This window comes from Gobio gobio (genome assembly GCF_949357685.1).
Source record: "Gobio gobio genome assembly, chromosome: 17".
Classification (NCBI taxonomy): domain Eukaryota; kingdom Metazoa; phylum Chordata; class Actinopteri; order Cypriniformes; family Gobionidae; genus Gobio; species Gobio gobio.
In genome coordinates, this window is record NC_137110.1 from 50650780 (window position 1) to 50674880 (window position 24101).

Consider the following 24101-nt stretch of genomic DNA (forward strand, 5'->3'; position numbering starts at 1 on the left):
TTCAGAAAAAATAATAGCTACACCCGTTTCTGAATATTGCTTGATCATGATCTAAATCTTTATAGTCTTTATAACCAAGTAAAGAAAAAAAGGACGCTTGTCATTAAAATAATATAGAGCCTATAATTTAATAATATATAAAAACGTTTTATTTTATAAAGCACCTTGAGAATCTAAGCAGCGCGTCAAAAATAAGGAGTTTCTAATACTGACATAAATAAAGTTAAAATACACAACATGTTACGTCTGTGTGTGAATAAATCAAATTAATGGCATAAAATCATGATTTCATGGGCAGGATCTGCTACTAGACAATCACAACCATCACACTTGTTAATAAAACCTTTATTAATATGTAAAATAATTTGATCTCAAACAAATTAGGAAAAATAAAATGGGTTGAATCCAAAAAGCTTTTAAAATTGTTAAGACGGCTCTATTGTTAAAAATCAGCTACAGAAATAAAAAGTTACGTCACAGCCGCATCTCTGAAGGAAAACATTAGCAGAGATTTTATGTTTTTTATAGATTTGATGTTATTAAAATCTGAAACCAGAACAAATAACTTAATTTTGGTTTAAATGATCTGAATTCATGCGTTCTCGGCCACGTCAAACCGCGATGTTCAAGGCTTACGTTAAAGACTGTCGCTATATGACAGAACATTTTACTGTACCAATCTTTTTTATGGATCAAAAATTTAGCAAACAGGACAAATGAGCTGCCCTGTGTCCGAACCCATGTGCTTCGTCACATAAAGTGGCCGTGATCTTCTGATTAATATTTCCTAATTTAGTAATAGGCCTGTTATTCATGAAAATAGTTAGCAGAAAACTGGCGAATTTCAATCGTCTAATTACAAATATTTGGGACGCGAAAGATGCAATATAGTTTGCGATATACGCAAAATTAGAGGGCAGATTTTTTAAGGCAATACAACAATAAAACGTACAGTGGGGAGAACAAGTATTTGATACACTGCCGAATTTTTGCAGGTTTGTCCACTTACAAAAAGCATGTAGAGGTCTGTAATTTTTCTTCAACTGTGAGAGACGGAATCTAAAACAAAAATCCAGAAAATCACATTGTATGATTTTGTAAATAATTAATTTGCATTTTATTGCATGACATAAGTATTTAATCGCCTACCAACCAGTAAGAATTCCGGCTCTCACAGACCTGTTAGTTTTTCTTTAAAGGCCCTCCTGTTCTCCACTCATTACCTGTATTAACTGCACCTGTCCACACACTCAGTCAAACAGACTCCAACCTCTCCACAATGGCCAAGACCAGAGAGCTGTGTAAGGACATCAGGGGTAAAATTGTAGACCTGCACAAGGCTTTGGGTGGGTTACAGGACAATAGGCAAGCAGCTTGGTGAGAAGGCAACAACTGTTGGCGCAATTATTAGAAAATGGAAGAAGTTCAAGATGACGGTCAATCTCCCTCGGTCTAGAGCACCATTCAAGATCTCACCTCCTGGGGCATCACTGATCATGAGGAAGGTGAGGGATCAGCCCAGAACTACACGGCAGGACCTGGTCTATGACCTGAAGAGAGCCTGGACCACAGTCTCAAAGAAAACCATTAGTAACACATAGGGTTGGGAACCGTGAACCGTTTTTTATGCAGAACCGAAACTAATTTTTGGAAAATACCAGAACCGCGCGAAATTCCTAAGTTTCGGTTCCGAAAACGGTTCTGGTGCAATGTGTGTGCGAAGCGCTGGAAGCGTATCCTTTAATAGCGAGTGACAGCCAGTGTTGCCAAGTCCGTGTTTTTTTCTCGCTTTCCACTGTTGCCGCGGGCTGTGTTTCATGTCCGCGGGTTGAAGCAACCCCAATTATGTGATATTTAGCTCCGGAAATGCGAATTTTACCGGAGAAGCCCCCCTGAAACGCGATTGGGCTTGTTTTGGGCTAGTTTTGAGTAGCAATTGTGCGGGTTTTGTTGTGAAAACCTGGCAACCCTGGCTCAGCTCATCATTGCCTGCCGCTTCCAGGAGTGCAACGCAGTTCAGCCTGAAAGCCCTCGTGCTACACATTTACGGTTTTGCGTCAGATATTTTCTCGTTGACCACCAGCATGGCGAAGAGAAAGTCACAAGTATGGATTCATTTCCAAAGAATGAATGATAATGAAGCAAAATGTAACACATGTGAAAAGTTAATAACATGCAAAGGAGGCTGAACTAGCAATTTGACAAAACATTTGCTACAGCACAGAGTGCCTCAGGGCTTATACCAGATTTATAGTGAAAGGCCTATATTATATATATATATATGTATGTCAACCGTTGAGTGACCATGGTTTAGGTAAGCGTTTAGGCACAATTACCTTTGTAATGCTGAATTGCAATTTATTATTTACAAGTTCACTGAATAACTGAATTACTATTAAATTAAATTTACTAGTAATAAACTAATTAATAAATATAACTAATAAATATAATTTATAACTTGGTTTTATTCAGAGACAGAGAGATAAAAGTAAAAGCAAGTAATAAACACAAAATGGATTGTTTGAGTTGCGTATTGTGCCTTTTTTCTTTACCACTAGTTGTTTAAACACGGCCTCATGAAGCTTCGAAGCGTTAAGAATTCGTCGATTCAGCAGTTTAAATCGCCAAATTTCAGCAGTTTGGCGGTTTGACACGCAATCCGAATCATGAATCGACTCACTGATTCATAACGCTTCGAAGCTTCATGAGGCCGTGTTTTGAAATCGTCATCACTATATAAGTCGTTATTTAGGGGTTTTTTTGCGCACAAAGACTATTCTCGCCGATTCATAAAGTTATTGTAGAGCCGCTGTAGTGAGATGGACTTTGTAACGACGTCTTTAGTGTCTTTTAAGGGTCTTGAGAGTGTAAAGTGCATTGAGCCAATGGAGGCCTTTCAGAGCATCAGATTTACACTAAAATATCTTCATTTGTGTCTGAAGATGAACGGAGGTCTGACGGGTGTCGAACCACATGAGGGTGAGTAATTAATGACAGAATTTACATTTTTGGTTGAACTAACCCTTTAAGTTCTGCTTTTCTGATGTATCAAATACTTATGTCATGCAATAAAATGCCAATTAATTACTTAAAAATCATACAATGTGATTTTCTGGATTTTTCCGATTTTTCTCACAGTTGAAGTGTACCTATGATAAAAATTACAGACTTCTACATGCTTTGTAAGTGGGCAAACCTGCAAAATCGGCAGTGTATCAAATACTTGTTCTCCCCACTGTATGCGACAATCGGTGCGTTTACATGGAGCACTGTAATCAGTTTAAAAGTCCAATCCGGATGAAAATGCTCCATATAAACACCTCAATCGGAATAAAAATGGCCAAACCGAATGAAATTGTAATCGGTTTGAGAGGGGTGGGATAAACCTTTTCATGAACCGATCAAATGAAAAAATCCACCATGTAAACGACCTGATCCGATTAATGAGTGTACGTCTTTCTGTGACGTGATATACAGCGCGCGCCTCCACAACTGAAGAGCGCGTGTCGCGCTCACACCAGGCTAATGTTGTCTAGATAGGAAAGTTAATTTTTCTGAGGTATAAACTTTTTTATTTCGTAACATGTTATGAACATAATGTTGGAATAATGACACAGACATAGCCTGGCTACAGCATCTCATCTTGACAGCGTTTGTCCGAGGCTTCAACTGCGCCTGACAGAATTTATTTTTCTGAGGTGATTCTTAAACTTTACAACAAATAATAAATAACTTTTATAAAACTGTATAAGTCCTGGTGGCCGTTGAGAGTTGCCATGGCAATGGGGAATATTCAAGCTGCTGGAGAGGACACGTCGACATTTCTCTCTGTTTCTCGTAAGTTATATTAAAAAAAGGTTAAACTGCTTCAAATTGGTTAAGTAACATTACCCACAGTCTACTTTAATTACTTTTTTCTTAATATTTATAGCCAACCTCTGTGATTATCTTTCCTTAATCATCTGAAATATTTTCGTTTAGTAACGTTAGCCTACTAACTTAGCAGGCTAATGATGCGGATCGCGCACGTCTTGAATGCTTTCATTCTTGTTTCACCGTATATCCTATGTTTTTATTAATAATTTGGGTGCATTTTAGTGTTCATTTTGTGTTTTTCAAATTTCAAATTCTCATTTTGAGCATGCATTCATCATTCACAGCTGTTGAAAAAGCCATTCTATAGGACATAAATTAGGTTAAACTACTGCATGTCCGCCCACAGAAAAATACATAAATACATATAGAAATTACCAAGACATAACTATTGATCCACGAACATCGCAGTTACTATAATTGGCACCGTTATGAATGCGACAGACAAACTGTGTGCGCATGTCACAAAATGATTCCGACTGAAAGTCAGCACATGTAAACACCAGATGGGTTTAGATAACGTCTCATGTAAACAGTCCACCGAATCTTTCAATCGGAATGATTTTAATCAGAATGACAAAAAAGGTTGCATGTAAACGTGGCTAATGCGTTTTTTTTAGGGATGATGTCATACACACTCTATTTTATCAGTAAAAGGCCAATTGGATGAAAACAGCAAATTGCGCAATCCTTTTTTTTATATGCATATTCACTTTGTCAATAACAAAACAGTGGAAAAAGTGCATGCAAACTTGGCTTATGACTCAAGTTCCTGATCAGGTTTTGAATATGGAAACTACTGACGCAGCATTTGCTAAATATAGTTTCTGAACCATCATTAGGACTTTTATTGCTGCTGATAAGACTCATTATATGCTCCTAAAAGCTCAGTAAAACAAGGGTGTGTGTGCATACGTGTCATATGACGAACAGTGGTCAAAGTGTGACGCAAATTACAGATAAATGAAACTCAGCTGTTTTGTTTTCTCAGATCCAACTTCCTCTGTGTGTTGATATTAGGGCACGACGCAGCAGGCCAAGAAAACATTACTCTCTGCGGTGTGTGTGTGTGTGTGTGTGTGTGTGTGTGTCCTGGTTTCTGTGAGTCAGGTGGATCTGGAAGCAAGTTTAAAAGTAAACACGATTCTGACATTCCTGGGTCATGAAGTCAGAGGCAGAATCATAAGGGACAATCAGACACGTAGCACATAAACCTGTTTTGTTTGTGGCAAGATTTGCATTAGCTTACATAATACGGCATTTGAAAGGGAGTGGTGCAGTCAGGTGGTAGATCAATACATATTTACACTCCGAATGCATGTGATGTTAGTCTTCAAGACCTGTTGTGTTTAGTAGTTACAGACTGGAACAGTAAACACTGTTTTCACAGATGTAATGTGTTCATAACTCACCACAGATGTTTTAGTTTCACTTCCAACCAAATTTACCAGAGCCAAGATAGTCTTTTTTTCTAAATTTGACTTTTAAGATGGAATGTTGTCTTGTGCAGTTTCTGTGTATATTTTTGAAGGACCCCAACATTGGAAACCTCATCACTTCAATTCGATTTTAACAATTTGAGCGGCACATTTCAGCGCTGATTGGTTTTGAAAATTAAAAAAAGTAAGAGTGTGCATATACACCGATCAGGTGTATAACTAATATAATAACTAATACCTGGCCGGTTCTCCACTGGTCCTTCATGACCCTGTGGCCGGTTCTCCACTGGTCCTTCATGACCCTGTGGCCGGTTCTCCACTGGTCCTTCATGACCCTGTGGCCGGTTCTCCACTGGTCCTCCATGACCCTGTAGCCCGTTCTCCACTGGTCCTTCATGACCCTGTGGCCGGTTCTCCACTGGTCCTTCATGACCCTGTGGCCGGTTCTCCACTGGTCCTCCATGACCCTGTGGCCGGTTCTCCACTGGTCCTCCATGACCCTGTGGCCGGTTCTCCACTGGTCCTCCATGACCCTGTGGCCGGTTCTCCACTGGTCCTCCATGACCCTGTGGCCGGTTCTCCACTGGTCCTCCATGACCCTGTGGCCGGTTCTCCACTGGTCCTTCATGACCCTGTGGCCGGTTCTCCACTGGTCCTCCATGACCCTGTAGCCCGTTCTCCACTGGTCCTTCATGACCCTGTGGCCGGTTCTCCACTGGTCCTTCATGACCCTGTGGCCGGTTCTCCACTGGTCCTCCATGACCCTGTGGCCGGTTCTCCACTGGTCCTTCATGACCCTGTGGCCGGTTCTCCACTGGTCCTCCATGACCCTGTGGCCGGTTCTCCACTGGTCCTCCATGACCCTGTGGCCGGTTCTCCACTGGTCCTCCATGACCCTGTGGCCGGTTCTCCACTGGTCCTCCATGACCCTGTGGCCGGTTCTCCACTGGTCCTCCATGACCCTGTGGCCGGTTCTCCACTGGTCCTCCATGACCCTGTGGCCGGTTCTCCACTGGTCCTTCATGACCCTGTAGCCGGTTCTCCACTGGTCCTCCATGACCCTGTGGCCGGTTCTCCACTGGTCCTTCATGACCCTGTGGCCGGTTCTCCACTGGTCCTTCATGACCCTGTGGCCGGTTCTCCACTGGTCCTCCATGACCCTGTGGCCGGTTCTCCACTGGTCCTTCATGACCCTGTGGCCGGTTCTCCACTGGTCCTCCATGACCCTGTGGCCGGTTCTCCACTGGTCCTCCATGACCCTGTGGCCGGTTCTCCACTGGTCCTCCATGACCCTGTGGCCGGTTCTCCACTGGTCCTCCATGACCCTGTGGCCGGTTCTCCACTGGTCCTTCATGACCCTGTGGCCGGTTCTCCACTGGTCCTCCATGACCCTGTGGCCGGTTCTCCACTGGTCCTCCATGACCCTGTGGCCGGTTCTCCACTGGTCCTTCATGACCCTGTGGCCGGTTCTCCACTGGTCCTCCATGACCCTGTGGCCGGTTCTCCACTGGTCCTCCATGACCCTGTGGGCGGTTCTCCACTGGTCCTTCATGACCCTGTGGCCGGTTCTCCACTGGTCCTTCATGACCCTGTGGCCGGTTCTCCACTGGTCCTTCATGACCCTGTGGCCGGTTCTCCACTGGTCCTCCATGACCCTGTGGCCGGTTCTCCACTGGTCCTTCATGACCCTGTGGCCGGTTCTCCACTGGTCCTCCATGACCCTGTGGCCGGTTCTCCACTGGTCCTTCATGACCCTTTGGCCGGTTCTCCACTGGTCCTCCATGACCCTGTGGCCGGTTCTCCACTGGTCCTCCATGACCCTGTGGCCGGTTCTCCACTGGTCCTTCATGACCCTGTGGCCGGTTCTCCACTGGTCCTCCATGACGCTGTGGCCGGTTCTCCACTGGTCCTTCATGACCCTGTGGCCGGTTCTCCACTGGTCCTTCATGACCCTGTGGCCGGTTCTCCACTGGTCCTTCATGACCCTGTGGCCGGTTCTCCACTGGTCCTTCATGACCCTGTGGCCGGTTCTCCACTGGACCTCCATGACCCTGTGGCCGGTTCTCCACTGGTCCTTCATGACCCTGTGGCCGGTTCTCCACTGGTCCTTCATGACCCTGTGGCCGGTTCTCCACTGGTCCTTCATGACCCTGTGGCCGGTTCTCCACTGGTCCTTCATGACCCTGTGGCCGGTTCTCCACTGGTCCTCCATGACCCTGTGGCCGGTTCTCCACTGGTCCTTCATGACCCTGTGGCCGGTTTTCCACTGGTCCTTCATGACCCTGTGGCCGGTTCTCCACTGGTCCTTCATGACCCTGTGGCCGGTTCTCCACTGGTCCTTCATGACCCTGTAGCCGGTTCTCCACTGGTCCTTCATGACCCTGTGGCCGGTTCTCCACTGGTCCTTCATGACCCTGTGGCCGGTTCTCCACTGGTCCTTCATGAGCCTGTGGCTGGTTCTCCACTGGTCCTCCATGACCCTGTGGCCGGTTCTCCACTGGTCCTTCATGAGCCTGTGGCTGGTTCTCCACTGGTCCTCCATGACCCTGTGGCCGGTTCTCCACTGGTCCTTCATGACCCTGTGGCCGGTTCTCCACTGGTCCTCCATGACCCTGTGGGCGGTTCTCCACTGGTCCTCCATGACCCTGTGGCCGGTTCTCCACTGGTCCTTCATGACCCTGTGGCCGGTTCTCCACTGGTCCTTCATGACCCTGTGGCCGGTTCTCCACTGGTCCTCCATGACCCTGTGGCCGGTTCTCCACTGGTCCTTCACTTTTGATAGAGACTGACCACTGCAGACCGGGAACACCCCACAAGAGCTGCAGTTTTGGAGATGCTCAGACCCAACACAATCCGGCCCTTGTCAAACTCGCTCAAATCCTTACGCTTGCCCATTTTTCCTGCTTCTAACACATCAACTCTCAGGACGAAATGTTCACTTGCTGCCTAATATATCCCACCCACTAACAGGAGATCACAGTGTTATCCATTATGCCTGATCGGTGTATAATCTGAATTTCTTTTCTTATCATTAGGTCCTTGTTAACCTAATTTAACCTATGTTGAATGTTCAGTATATATTAAACTATTTAAAGTTTGTTGTTTGTGTGTCTGTGTGGTGTTTTTAATGTGCCTCAAGACAAACAAAGTGCAAATCCATCAGTCAACGCCATGAGTATTTTCTCCTGAAGCAAGAGTGTCGAGTTACATTCACGCTATTTAAGGCACACAGGAAAAACACATTTAAATATGTCATTTTGGTGATTAAAGATGAGTTTAAATGCATATAATGATTGACTACAGGGGGACTTTAAACTTGTGCAGTGTGGAAAACACGTCTCATTTATGTGTAGTCATCATGCTTTAAACATGCCTGTATGACAGCAAAAACATGTATTATAATGTACCATTTCCTACCTCAGTTTACCCTTACAACTGACATAAAGAGCTGTTTATTACAGGATAGCCCTGGGCTCTGTCTGTCTGCTTCCTGTTGTTTTCATCAGTATTGAAACTGAAAGCTAAAACTGTTTTATACAAGCCCACTGTCCTGGAAAAGGAAACTTACTGTGTGATTCTAGGAAGGGAGTGGCTTAGCCAGCGTCACTCGGCATCGTCTATAAAATGCTTAAACACCTCAAGCAAGATGCACATGACAGTGAGTAACAGGAATATCATGACGTTTCAGAAAACCTTCAGCTATACATGAAGGTAAGATGATTCTATGCATTGCTAATTCATGTTTACTTGATTCTTTTGTGAACTGCTTATACGTAGTTTTGTGGAAAAAGATCATATGTGCAATTCTAAATGAATTTACTTACATTTTTTCAGTGAGTCTCTCATTCTGCTGAACATCCGCTTTGTGTTAGACGAGAAACAGAAAATCATCATGAGAGTGAGTAAAACATTACAGAACTTGGTTTCAACCACAACAACATAAACAAAGCTTTTGTGGCACAAACTTAACTTCCGGCAACAGAGGCTGCGTCATCTTCCATTTCATCTATTCATTATCATCTTTCGTTTAAATTGTGGAACATTATGTTTATGGTTTCAGCATGTTTATTATAAATAATCTCCCAGTTCTGTCTACACTAGGGTAGGCAATGCACCGGAATAACATGTTTCTTTGTTTCAACATTTAATTAATGTTGGGAAACTTGAACTAGTAGATTAAGTAATATGTCTTTCTGAGCTAGTTTCTTATGGAGGATGAGAAATTACTAATTCAAAATTATTTTTGAAGTTGGTGCATTTAGACTTTCATGTGTTCAGAGAGTCTGGCCGCTCTTCATTGACAAGTGTTTACTTCCTTGAAGACGGGTCCTCTGTTGAAGTTTAAAACTATTGGATCTGTCCAGAGCCGCCCTGGATCTGCCATAACCAATGATGGGAATAACGGCGTTATAGATAAACTGCGTTACTAATGGAATATTTGTTTTAATAAAAATTTAAAAATGCGGCGTTACTATAATTGAGCTCACTGAAGCGATTTTCATCCAAACAGGCTCTCAGTTGGACCTGCAACGTGTTTTTCTTTCTCTGGTTGGTGTGTGTGTGTGTGTGTGTGTGTGTGTGTGTGTGTGTGTGTGTGTGTGTGTGTGTGTGTGTGTGTGTGTGTGTGTGTGTGTGTGTGTGTGTGTGTGTGTGTGTGTGTGTGTGTGTCTGTGTGTGTGTGTGTGTGTGTGTGTGTCTGTGTGTGTGTGTGTGTGTGTGTGTGTGTGTGTGTGTGTGTGTGTGTGTGTGTGTGTGTGTGTGTGTGTGTGTGTGTGTGTGTGTGTGTGTGTGTGTGTGTGTGTGTGTGTGTGTTCGGGGGGGGTGGTAGGGCAGCACGATTTGGGGATTATATCTAAATGCGATTATTCTGGTTAAAATTGCGATTGCGATTTAAAATTCGATTATTATTATTTATTTATTTTTACAAATGAAAAGTGTGTGTATATAACATTTTGTGTTTATATATTAATGTGACTAATAATAATAATTATGATTGTTATTATTGCTAAATAAAAATAAGAAATATTATTATTACAATAACATTCATTATTAAAAAATTAAAATAGAGCATTTAAGAATAAATATAAAAGTATAATAATATTTATATTTTAAAGAAAACTAAAAATTATGGGTTACCTGTTAGTATGCAGACAGCCTGACTAAAAATCATTAGAAAGGTCTAAGGATTTATTAAAAAAAACAATTATTATTATTATACAAATCTGTGCTTTTTATCTGTGATATCAATTTCGTAAAGTCTATGTCTTTAATATGAAATATGAGCCTCTTATGCATCCACTGTGGGGATTAAAACTCTTGATCATTGAAGAAAAACATATGAATTGTCATTTATTTATTTATTTATTTCAGAATTGATTTAGTTTGTTTTTCCGTGTATTGACTGACAGCTCTCTTGTCTGAATTTGCATTTCTTTCAGACTGAGGCTTAGTTTAGTTTTGATTTGAAAGGGACTTTGCATTTGCCCAAAACTAGAACTTTGTTGTTATAAAAATAAAAACCCAAATATTTGGGCAATGTTCTGCTGGGAAACCATGGAGGCCCCGCCTCACAACTTAGAGGACCTAAAGGATCTGCTGCTAACATCTTGGTGCCAGATACCACAGCACACCTTCAGAGGTCTAGAGGAGGCCATGGACCAACACAATGTTATGCCTGATCGGTTTATAGTCTATATTACTGTATATTAATTTGGTCTGGAGGATGTAAAAGTGTATTATTTCACTGTTTGAAAACAAAAAGGTTTAAATGGATCTTATTCTAATTACAAATGATTTCTTTTCACAGGAATTTCATGCTTTCTAAGCCATGGCTCTTGTAGGAAATCATCAAACGTTTCAAGAGACGTTCAATCTGTGCGTGAGATGCAGGAAGTGCTGTAGGAAACGCAGTGCGATTTCATACTCCCTTAACCAGATCCCCCATAACTGCTCAGAAAACATCTTACTGGTCAAGTTGAAAGGTCCCAGTTCAGTGTGGAGGCCAGTTGCTCCCCTGCCAGACTTTCCCAGACCTTACAAGTATGTCGCCTGCTGGTTCTACACTGAAGAACATGGATGCTCAACGCATGGAAGTAGATGTTCCTTCGCTAGGAGCCCAGAGGAAGCTTCAGTGTGGAACCTCATGAAGGATGAAAATCTGACCATTCCTCAGCTTGTGAATGGGATCAAACGAAACCAAAGGGCGCCGCAGACAAAGACTCCAGAGAAAGGAGGAGCGTTAGACTGCCCGTTATGTCAGGAACACTTCCCAAGTGATGAGGAATTCATGAACCACTGTTTCACTGTGAAGCACAGGAGACAGATCTTTGAAGATAACTCTCTGCAATGGAAGTACCGAAATCCGCCACCAACAAACAAGGACCTGAAACTGTGTGAAAGGTATGAAGTGTTAAGTGTGTCATGACTAGGGTTGGGTACCGAAACCCGGTGCCGTACTTATATAACCGGTATGTACCGGACCGAATCAGAACGCAGATTTCGGTTCCTCATTTCGGTGCCAAAATTCAAACGTGCTTTCACGCTTTGGCTGAGCCAGAGACAGACGCTCAGCGCTCGTCACATCACAACTCATGACAACTATTCAGTGTTTTAAACCACATCTCATGACAACTATTCAGTGTTTTCAACCACATCTCATGACATCTATTCAGTGTTTTCAACCACATCTCATGACATCTATTCAGTGTTTTCAACCACATCTCATGACAACTATTCAGTGTTTTCAACCACATCTCATGACATCTATTCAGTGTTTTCAACCACATCTCATGACATCTATTCAGTGTTTTCAACCACATCTCATGACATCTATTCAGTGTTTTCAACCACATCTCATGACATCTATTCAGTGTTTTCAACCACATCTCATGACAACTATTCAGTGTTTTCAACCACATCATGTTTATTTCAGGTTTCAGACATTTAAATGCTCATAAGTAGGCTACTAGCAAAAAACACACACTGATGTCTATGAAAGCGGCAATGACAATCCCTTCAGACGGTTATAATTTGACTAACGTTACGTGTTTTATTCACATCAGATACATGCACATTATATAGTAACTATATAGCTTACTCTATTCTTCTTCCAGTTCACTGGTCACTTACTTTCATGTATTTCGTGAGACGAGAATGAACTCAAGTGTTGTAAATCCGACAGATCCGATTCTGAGGCGCAAACTAACATGGCGCCGCCCATTGCGCTTTATAGATCAACTAACACACATTCACTCACACATATGAATATCAGATAGTTTGTGACACAGTTAAGAAGTTTGTGAATATTTTGAATAAAAAGAAAAAACGAAATAAACCCGATACAGCTGAGCTGTCAGCGCTATTGCGGCTGCTGTGTGTCATGTGAGAAACACGACGCGTCGCCATGGAAACATTAAGGCGATGCGTTCTAAAATATTTAGCCAGAGAATATGATCATATTTCAAAATAAAGCTGAAGCTTGAAGCTGGTTTGTAGCAGAGCAAGAATACAGACGACTGCTGTTATTACTGTAACTGTTATTTAGAGTTATATTAGGCCTGTTGTAGTTGGGTTAGGAGGCTTAGGTTTTACTGTGAATTTGTAAATAAGTCAATAATAATTTGTAAATAAGTAAATTGTGTTTTGTATTTATTTATATTCATACATTTAAGTATACATTAAACTTTTAATAAATGGTTAAATTTAAATAAGTAAATAAATAAATAAAAAGCCATTTAATGTCATCCACCTCGTTTTGTGGCCTTTTTAAAAAAAAAAAAAAAGTATCGGTTCAGGAACCGTTTAGGCACCGGAACCGTTTTAAAAGTATCGGTTTGGCACCGGAATCGAAAAAAAACCCAAACGATACCCAACCCTAGTCATGACATTATATGTTTGCTTGATTCGGCGTGTTAAAGAAGCCTAATACAGGGGTTTTCAAACTAAGAAAATTTCAGAGAATAAAAAGTCAAAGCAAATATGGATAAAGTCTACCGAGTATTCTAACGGTTGCATTTCTAAATGTTTCTCTCCTTTCTTGCCGTATACATACTTTCCAGAATTGTAGTATGTGTTTGTTTTGTATCTTTAGTGAGTTTTTCTCACTATAGTTCCCCAACTCGCTCACTAAGGCGGTATTCTTAACACAGGACGTAAGCTGCTTACATACATTTATTGTGAAAGTTGCTTATACAAATAATTTTTAATTGAAAATTTTCTTATCTGGGTTTATACATCTAACATTAAGCATAGCCGATTTAAGTTTGGAAACAATGTGTTGTATTTATAATGTCACACTTACTACTTATCTAACATTATAAATGTTTTTTCATACATAAAAATTAGGGCTGTCAAAAGATTAATCGCGATTAATCGCATCCAAAATAAAAGTTTGTGTTAACATAATATATGTGTGTGTACTCTGTTAATTATTATTTATATGTAAATACACACACAAGCATGTATATATTTAAGAAAAAAATATTTTTTATATATAAAACATTTATATATATTATAGATTATATAAATGTATATACAGTATATACATGCAAATATTTCTTAAATATATACATGAATGTGTGTGTATTTATATATAAATAATAATTAACACACATATATTATGTAAACACAAACTTTTATTTTGGATGCGATTAATCGCGATTAATCTTTTGACAGCCCTAATAAAAATATATAGATGGATTTTAGGAAGGGGGTCCCTCATAAAAGGTTCATCATATTTGGGGGTCCTTGGCATCATAAAGTTTGAAAACCCCTGCCCTAATAAACGTTCTCCCGTAGATCCCTGATATGCGAGTATGGAGAAAACTGCACAAAGGCACACAGTCAAGAGGAACTTCATGAATGGCAAAAGAGAATCAAGGCTTCACGGAAAAAAGCCAGGGATGCAGGCGAGCTTGGTTTACTGTCCTATCAGGACAGTCTTCTGGACGAATACAGGCACAACGACAACAAGAGAATGATTGTAAGTGGGCCATACAGTAATTGTTTAACAATGTTAAATGTAGGGCTGTGCTGGTAAACGCGACTGAGTAGCACCGGCGGTGGTCGGCCAAAACACTTTTTTTTGGTATGTGAATGTAGTTTTACGAGAATATTATGGAACGTGTGAAGCACAAAGCTTTATTTACCAAATAAATAATAAGTTCGCAATTAAATGTTACATCGCAGCCATGGAAACATATGGATTCATGCCTAACGAAAGGCTTTGTGAGGTGAGCCAAATTTAAGCTTTGCCTTTTGCGATCTGGTCACCCGATTTTTTCCACGAATTTAACAATAGGCTTAAGGCCTGTACACACCGGGACGAATATCGCGCGCGCTTATCGGCAGCGTTTTTCGTGCCGTTTTTCGGCGCGTCTTGAGTGTTCACACCCAAGCGATTTTCACTGGCACTGCGCCGAGTGAACGTGCACATTCAGTCTTTGTCACACAGAAGGAGAAGAGAGACAGTATTTACGTGCTTGCCAAAACCATAGACATATTATGTATATGGACAAAACCATTCACACACTTTTTGCTAACTGGCAAGCAGCATTAGCAGTTCATCTTCTTCTTTGTCTACTTACTACTTCTTCGTCGTATCAGTGTGTGCTCGGCAAGAGCGTTTTGTGCTTGAGCGCCACCAAGTCGTGTTTTACTGTCACTTCAGCAGCTCCAGGCACGTGAACAAAAGCGCTGATCTCATTGGTCGGACAGTTTTTTACGCGCCGCGTCAAAATAAAAAAACGAACCCGATGCGTTTTTTTAAAAATGACGCTTTTACGCCTGGCGTTTTGCGCGTCGGTGTGAACACTCACATTGGCGCCCATTGTTTAGTCCCGAGGCGTTAAACGTCGGCGATAAACGCGTGCGAAAATCGTCCCGGTGTGAACAGGCCTTTACTCAATTTTATTCTACTGGACATGGAATCTCTTATTTACTTTCCCAAATTTCCCGTTTACGTCACAGGGGATTATAAACGTTTCTTCCTTTTGTTTGCTTTTAATTAGGAGTATATTTACATAATTTACTGTGGTAAAGTAGAAAACTGTGTAGGACATATGCATTTTACTTCAAATTTGTTTACAAAAATTTAACACAGTTTGTGCTTGTTATTAGACTTAAGGCCTGTACACACCCGGATGAATATCGCGCGCGCGCTCATTGCCAGCGTTTTTCGGCGCGTCTTGAGTGTTCACACTCAAACTATTTTCACTGGCGATGGGTCGAGTGAACGTGCAAATTCAGTAGATGATGGCGAAAACGAACAAACCCATGGCGTTTTTAAAAAAAAATTACGCTTTAACGCACACTCACATTGGCGCCCTTTCTTTAGTCACGAGGCGTTAAACGTCGGCGATAAACGATTTTTTATCGCGATTTTTCATACCTGCCTTTTAGTTTAAGTCCTGCCATCGTCACAGCCCTAGTATAATGTCATGCATTGATTTTATTGGCCCATGCTAAATTCATTACTATATATTTAAAAATAAAGCTTGAATATTACTATACATGTTTTCTTTCTACAACATCATAAACATTGATTGAATCAATATTTCTGCTGATCAGCGACACCCTTGATGATATTTCTATCAAGTTCAAGTTCATAAATTAATACATGCATGAATAAATAAATAATTTTGTCAAAAGTCTAATTTTTAATTGTGCTATTTTTGTACCACTTGTGTTATATTACATTTTTCTACATTTATTTCACTCAAACGATTTTCACTGGCGATTGGTCGAGTGAACGTGCAAATTCAGTAGATGATGGCGCTGCCACTTTACGCTTCTGACACTCGCTTGTCACATAGAAGAAGAAGAGAGACAGTATTTACGTGCTTGCCAAAGGCAGCACCTGCTCCAGGCAGGTGTACAAAAGCACCGATCTCATTGGTCGGCCAGTTTTTAACGCGCTGCGTCAAAATAAAAAAACGAACCCATGGCGTTTTTTAAAAAATGACGCTTTAATGCACACTCACATTGGCGCCCTTTCTTTAATCACAAGGTGTTAAACGTCGGCGATAAATGCGCGCAAAAATTGTCCCGGTGTGAACAGGCCTTTAATGTGCGTCAAGTTTATGTGTACAGCGCATTTCATACCTGCCGGAGATTTTTAGTTTAAGTCCTGCCACCGTCACAGCCCTAGTATAATGTCATGCATTGATGTTATTGGCCCATGCTAAATTCATTACTATATATTTAAAACCAAAGCTTGAATATTACTGCACATGTTTTCTATTTACAACATCATTAACATTGATTGAATCAATATTCCTGCAGATCAGCGACACCCTTGATGATGTTTCTATCACCTGTGACCCAGATTTAGACAGTGTCTACGTAAGGAAGAAGGGAATACAGTGTACATGGAATTTTACCATTATTTCTAAGGTTTGTGCATGAACTACTATATTTTCTCATGGTTTTTAAGGAATTATGGGTGGTGTTTTGTGCTTCTTGATCAGCTAAATGATCACCCATATCCTTATGAAATGTAAAATTTAGCAAAAGTTAATAAACTCTTGCCAAAGTTGTTAGTTTTTATTACCAAGTCTATTTTGTGTGGGATAAAGGTGTAATGATCCAGTTTTTTGAGCTCTGTAATCTGGCAAGCTGAACACTGTACTTAAAGTACAATCAACTTGAGCTGTACAAGTCCTTATTATATATTTTATATATATTAAATTGACTTAAAAATGAGTTGGGTTAGTTCACCCAAGAATTAAAATGACCCCATGATTTATTCTCCCTCAAGCCATGTATATGACATTCTTCTTTCAGACGAACACAACTGGAGCTATATTAGAAAATGTTCTGGCTCTTCCAAGCTTTATAATAATTAGTTATATTTATTATATAGTGCTTTTCTGGGTATTCAAGACGCTTTACATATAGAAGGGGGGAATCTCTAGTCTGGTCCTACCAAGACTCGTGCATTTCATTTGTTCAGAGAGTCTGGCCGCTCTCCATTGACAAGCGTTCACTTCCTTGAAGGCGATACTCTGTTGAAGTTTAAAACTATTGGATCTGCCCAGAGCTACTCTGGATCTGCCATAACCAATCGCTAACGTTTGGTCATGACACATGTCATCTCAAACCATAGACTGTAAAAAAATATGGAAGTAGTGTCCGTGACGTCCCCCATAGGATCCTGAAGAGCAGTTTTCAAGCGTAAAGTTGCCGTCGCCATCTTGTCACTCCCGTATAACAGAAAATGGGGAAATAGGCAGGACGTGGGCGGAGCTGAGGTGACAGACAGCAGACAAACGACAATGAGTGGCCACGCCCTTAATTATGCAGAAATTTAAGGCTTTATATAATGTCAACGAATAACTTATAAATAAATTCACCCCCTCACAGTCGTCATGAAGGGCAAAATTAGCTGTATAGACAAAAAACTAAATTTGTCCCAGACTGTAAACATGTTTTTTTCTACAATAAAGTTGGGCATTTTAACATGAGCTCAATGAGATTCTGCTCCTTCTGGAGTCTCTCTGCCAGTCGATGAATTGCAGTTTAAGTCACTTTCGTATTGGCTTCAAGAGAAACTGGGGGTGGTTGCCGCTTGTCTCAAACTAGCGCACGACACAGTGTTAATTTTGACAGCAAATTTTGATTTAGTTTTAGTCATAGTCTTTTGACTAAAATGCCATTTAGTTTTAGTCATATTTTAGTCACCTGAATTGTTTTTAGTTTTAGTCTAGTTTTAGTCGACTAAATATCATAAGATTTTAGTCGACTAAATCTACTGTAGATTTAGTCTCCTAAAATCTAATGAGTTTAGTTAAATTGTAATACATTAAGCATTTAAGCTCCATTTAATTTTGACATCATTTTGTTTTTGACATTAAAAATACACGAAATAGAGCTCAATTCACTTTTTTGTCTGTTTTTTTAAAAACATCTATATAGTTTTTATAACTTTGTATTTCTTTTAGTTAGTAGGCCATATAAGGTAAAGCTAAAGCTTTAAATAAGTTTGTTTATTTATTTATTTTTAATTTCAGTTAACATTTATTTAATTTCAAGTAATGATTTTTTTTTATGGTTTTAGTGAACTATTATAACCCTGATATACTTTATTGAATATGTGTCAAATACTGGTCTTTCCTCCTGACTATGAATTAAATGGCAATTAAATGAAATACAGTTTATTGTGTAACCAAATACTAATATACTGTATAATGCGTGACTTTTAAATTATAAACAAGCTCGAAATACACCGGGACTCTTATTTTGAAATGTATGCTGCGCCTCTGTTGCAGTTGCAGGAGCTCATTCAAGTTCAGGAGATAAAATATGCATTTATACAACCGTCTAAAACATATTACTATATAATCATCATAAAGTAAATATTGTCATTATTCATCAGCATTAGTTCATATACAATTGCGTGGCATAAATGTGCGCTCTTCACTGATTGTGAGCCGCTCTGGAGCTGGATTGGGTGTGTGTGAGCCGTGTTTTCCAGCGGTTAGATCAGCTCAGATCAAATGTGCGCATCTGTTACACAGGACATCAGTTCTGACTGGATCTCTTCCCTAATCCACCCTCACTAACATTTTCGTCTCGTTTTTATTTGTTGACGAAAATGACAGTAAGTTTTCGTCATAGTTTTAGTCATCCAACACTAGTTTTTATTTAGTTATCGTCTCGTTTTCGTCAGTGAAAAAAGGTCGTTGACGATTAACACTGGCACGACATCAGAGTCATCGCTCTCAGCCACTCCCTCTGTTCGCTGATTGGACCGGTTCAAATTTGACCGAAGAAAACCAGAGAATATACCGCAATCCCAGACGGAGTACTGAAGGAAAATGAAAATTGAGCGGAAGTACATAGGAGGGCAGAGCCAGGCTACGGAATCTCCTCAACCACCACCAATGTGCAGCACCACCTGGATGATGCGACGGCAGCCATATTGCGCCAGAACGCCCATCAAACACGAGTGATGAAGTCAATCAGTATATGGGGATGATTAGGAGGCCATGATGGACAGAGGCCAATGGGCAAATTTGGCCAGGATGCACCCTTACTCTCTTTATAATGATTTTGAAGCCCAACAAAGTGCATCCATCCATCATACTCTACACGCCTCCAGGGGTTAATAAAGGTCTTCTGAAGCGAAGCCATGCGTTTGTGTAAGAACAATATCCATATTTAAAACTTTCAACTAAATAACTAGCTTCAGACAGACGGCAGTACGCATTGTTCCCTTTCAGTCGGTCACTACGACGTACGTCGGTAATAACCGACGAATTGGGATCACTTCAGAGAGCCCCTATCAGCTTCGAGAACTTAAGAACAGGCCAATGAACAATTGGCGTGCGAGATTTGCATCTCGCGCTCCGCCCCGCGGGTATACACAGGAAGCGAGAGCATCGCACTGACGTCATTCACTTCGGAGCCTAACCGGCGTTTGAAGTTTGCAGACTGCTTCCTGACTATTCAGCGAAGATTACTAAACAAGAACAGAGAGAAGAGGATCGTGTGTGTTGGTGTGACGGCGCTTTCCAGCGGGACCGCGAACTCGAAGCTGCAAGGAACAACTGCTGTTATCACAGCAAAAACAGCTTGTTGGTATCGGTGGGCGTTCCTTTTGAGTGCAAACACAGGCTGCACTATCCCCTGTGTGTTGCCGCGGTTTCCCTGGGTGCTTCAGCACTCTCTTAAAAGAGCGATTTCCTCACAAAAAGAGCAACACGGGTGTGACACTGCGTCTTTTTCAAGATGTCATTCCACCCGTGCGTTTCTGGATGCGGTCGTTCCCTCTCGCCCGCTGACGGCCACACACACTGCATCACGTGCCTGGGCTTACAGCACGCTGAGGCAGCGTTTGTGAATAGCTCGTGTTCTCACTGCGGGAACATGACTATTGCGGTGCTTAGGTCGAGACTCTCCTACCTTCGGGAAGGCGGAGTCCCCCTCCCCATACCTCGATCTAGAGCTATCCCTAACCAGGATAGACCTACTTCGACGGATGGCCGGGGTGATCTGAGGATTACGTTCAGGCCAAACCCGCCTAGTGTCCAAGCTACGCAGGTCCCTGAACCCTCTCAAGCACCGCTGCCGGTGGCGCCACCGGAAGAGATCGCTGGTCCCGCCCACGGGCGCCCAGTCATCTCTTTCGGAGCGCCCGCGGACGAGCAGATGTCGATCGCAGCATCGGAGGGGGAGTTCCAGTCCTCAGAGGATGAGGATTCAGCTGTACTGCCTCCCTCTGGGAGAGTGGCAACGGCTGAGTCGGACCCTGAGTTGACGGCTATGCTTTCCCGGGCCGCCGAAAAGGTCGGGCTTGTGTGGAACCCTCCACCACGTCCCGAACCTTCTAGGTTGGATGATTGGTTCCTGGGGGGGGGTCGCGCTGGTTCTCAGCGTCCCGCCCCAGTGCCATTCTTCCCGGAGGTGCATGAGGAGCTTTCCAGGTCGTGGACGACACCCTTCAGTGCCAGAAACAGACCTGGAGGCTCCTCCCTCCTCACTACCCTTGATGGTGGACAGGCCAAGGGTTACGAGAGGATCCCGCCAGTCGAACGCGCCGTCGCGATGCAGCTGCGTCCGGCGACCGCCTCCGAGTGGCGTGGTGATCCTCGTCTCCCGTCCAAAGCCTGTAGGTTTTCGTCCAGTCTAACTGCGAAGGCCTACAGGTCCTGCGGACAGGCCGCGTCTGCCTTGCATGCCATGGCGTTGCTTCAGGTGCACCAAGCCCAGGCACTCATGGACATGCACGAGGGTAGGTCTGACCCAGAGCTCCTCCGGGAGCTCCGGGCGGCGACGGACCTCGCCCTCCGGGCGACGAAAGTTACCGCCCGTTCCGTGGGTCAGGCGATGTCCACCTTAGTGGTCCAGGAACGGCATCTCTGGCTCAACCTGGCCGACATGAGGGAGACTGACAAGAACCGGTTCCTGGACTCCCCCATATCGTCGGCCGGGTTGTTCGGCGACGCGGTCGAGAATTTCGCCCAGCAGTTCTCGGCCGCCCAGAAGCAGAGGGAGGCCATCAAGCATATCCTGCACCGGCGGCCCGCTGCTGCCTCCACCCAGCCGCCGGCTGCAGCGCCTCCGCCTGCCCGTCGCCGAGGACGTCCTCCTGCGGCCGCCCCCGCTCCCGCCCCAGCCCAGCAGCAGCCTTCCACCGGTCGTGGGCGTGGAGCCGGTCGCGGGAAGAACGTCCAGCCCGCTCAGGCCGCTGCCAAGCCAGGTGGCAAGCGCCGTCGGAAGAGACCCTGAGACGGGCCGCCCAGAGATGGAGGAAACTGCTCTTCGGGAGATGGCTGCAGCACCACTCCTTCCCCCGGTGGAGGGCCGGGGGAACCCCATTTTATTTTCTGTTCCGCCACTGGCCCCAGTGCCAGTGGCACCCAAATTTTCAATAAAAGAGCAGTTTCTAACATCTCTGGGTGCCAAGAGAGCGCGTCTGACGGTATGCGACGCTACCATGCCTCGTACCCCTCAGACACCTCTCTCCTCGCCAACAGGGGGCGTCGGTTGTGCGGACGCACACAAAGTGCCTCCCCACGCTCGCCCGTCCCCTCAGCGGATGCAGGTCGTGTGTCAGACCCAGACCCCTGCACGGACCACTCCCATGTCGTCCTGGGGCCCCTGCGTTCCGCTGCGCTGCCCCGCTCCGGGTACGTCCGTGGTGCCGATGGTCCCGCTTGCTCGGTCTCTGGGGGCCTGGCTAGCGCTCCCCGACCCGTCTCGCTGGATCATCCGCACCATCAGACTCGGCTATGCGATTCAGTTCGCCCGGCGTCCCCCGAAGTTCAGGGGTGTCCACTTCACTTCTATACCGAAGGAGGGCGCCCCTGTGCTTCAGGCGGAGATCGCTGTCCTATTGGCGAAGGACGCGATAGAGCCGGTCCCTCCAGCCGATATGAAGTCCGGGTTCTACAGCCCGTACTTCATTGTACCCAAGAAAGGTGGCGGGTTACGACCGATCCTGGACCTGCGTTACCTGAACCGCTCCCTCCACAGGATGCCGTTCCGAATGTTAACCCAGAAACGCATCTTCAGATGCATCCGTCCCCAGGATTGGTTTGCAGCGATCGACCTGAAGGACGCGTACTTTCATGTCTCGATTCTCCCTCGACACAGACCGTTTCTACGCTTTGCTTTCGACGGACGGGCATACCAGTACAAAGTCCTACCCTTCGGGTTGTCCCTGTCGCCCCGTGTCTTCACGAAAGTCGCGGAGGCGGCCATTGCTCCCATGAGAGAGCGTGGTGTTCGCATCCTCAACTATCTCGACGACTGGCTGATTCTTGCCCAGTCGCGGGAGCAGTTGTGCGAACACAGGGACATGGTGCTCCGGCACCTCAGCCAGTTGGGTCTTCGGGTCAACTGGGAGAAGAGCAAACTCTGTCCCGTACAGAGGATCTCTTTTCTCGGGATGGAGATCGACTCGGTCGCCATGACTGCGCGCCTCACAGAGGAGCGCGTCCAGTCGGTGCTGAGCTGCTTGAGTACGCTCAAACGCAGTACAGCGGTTCCACTGAAACATTTTCAGAGGCTCCTGGGGCATATGGCAGCAGCAGCCGCAGTAACGCCGCTAGGGCTGCTCCATATGAGACCGCTTCAGCACTGGCTACACGACCGAGTCCCGAGATGGGCGTGGCACAGCGGGTCCCTCCGTGTCCAAGTGACGCCGAGATGGCGCCAAACCCTCCCCCCGTGGTCGGACCCTTCGTTTCTACGGGCAGGAGTGCCTCTAGAACAAGTGTCCAGGCATCATGTTGTCTCCACGGATGCCTCACCCACGGGGTGGGGTGCCACGTACAACGGGCTTGCAGTATCGGGTCTGTGGACGGGGCCCCAACTGCAATGGCATATCAATTGCCTAGAGTTGCTGGCAGTTCGTCTTGCTCTCAGCCGCCTCAAAGGGCCGCTCAAAGACAAGCACGTTCTGGTCCGGACGGACAGCACGACGGCCGTTGCGTACATCAACAAACAGGGTGGTCTACGCTCCCGCCGTTTGTCCCAACTCGCCCGCCATCTCCTCCTGTGGAGTCAGAAGCATCTGAGGTCCCTTCGTGCTATCCACATTCCGGGCCTGCTCAACCGTGCGGCCGACGAGCTGTCACGGTTGCCAGTGCTTCCCGGAGAGTGGCGACTCCACCCCCAGGTGGTCCAGCTGATTTGGAGTCGCTTTGGGGCCGCACAGATCGATCTGTTTGCCGCCCACGACACGACCCACTGCCAGTTGTTCTATTCCCTGTCCGAGGGGACCCTCGGCACGGATGCACTGGCACACAGCTGGCCCCGGGCTCTGCGCAAATATGCGTTTCCCCCAGTGAGCCTTCTTGCACAGACACTGTGCAAGGTCAGGGAGGACGAGGAGCAACTCCTCTTGGTAGCTCCGTACTGGCCCAACAGGACGTGGTTCCCGGAACTAGTGCTCCTCGCGACAGCACCTCCTTGGCCCATTCCTCTGAGGCAGGACCTTCTGTCTCAGAGACGGGGCACCCTATGGCACCCGCGTCCAGACCTCTGGAAACTCCATGTCTGGTCCCTGGACGGGACGCGGAGGTTCTAGGTGACCTACCGCAAGCGGTAGTCGACACCATCGCTTCCGCCAGAGCCCCCTCTACGAGACGGCTTTATGCGTTGAAGTGGAACCTGTTCGTCGACTGGTGCTCTTCTCGCCGAGAAGACCCCCGGAAATGTTCGATCGGATCTGTGCTATCTTTTCTTCAAGACGGGTTGGAGAGAAGGCTGTCTCCCTCCACCCTCAAGGTATATGTTGCCGCCATCGCCGCAAGCCATGACCTCGTTAATGGTGAGTCCTTAGGC

At 44.5% G+C, this 24101-nt stretch overlaps 1 protein-coding gene across 1 annotated transcript in view; it reads left to right on the forward strand.

The window, feature by feature from the left end:
* The first annotated feature begins 8960 nt into the window (after positions 1–8960).
* The window catches only part of helz2a (helicase with zinc finger 2a), a 43218-nt gene continuing 28077 nt past the window's right edge, over positions 8961–24101 (forward strand). The window contains exons 1-5 of the mRNA XM_079841697.1: positions 8961–9023; positions 9147–9210; positions 11119–11711; positions 14109–14292; positions 16593–16703. Of these exons, the coding sequence (XP_079697823.1) occupies positions 11140–11711; positions 14109–14292; positions 16593–16703 (867 nt within the window). The 5' untranslated portion in view covers positions 8961–9023; positions 9147–9210; positions 11119–11139. The remainder of the gene's footprint in view (positions 9024–9146; positions 9211–11118; positions 11712–14108; positions 14293–16592; positions 16704–24101) is intronic.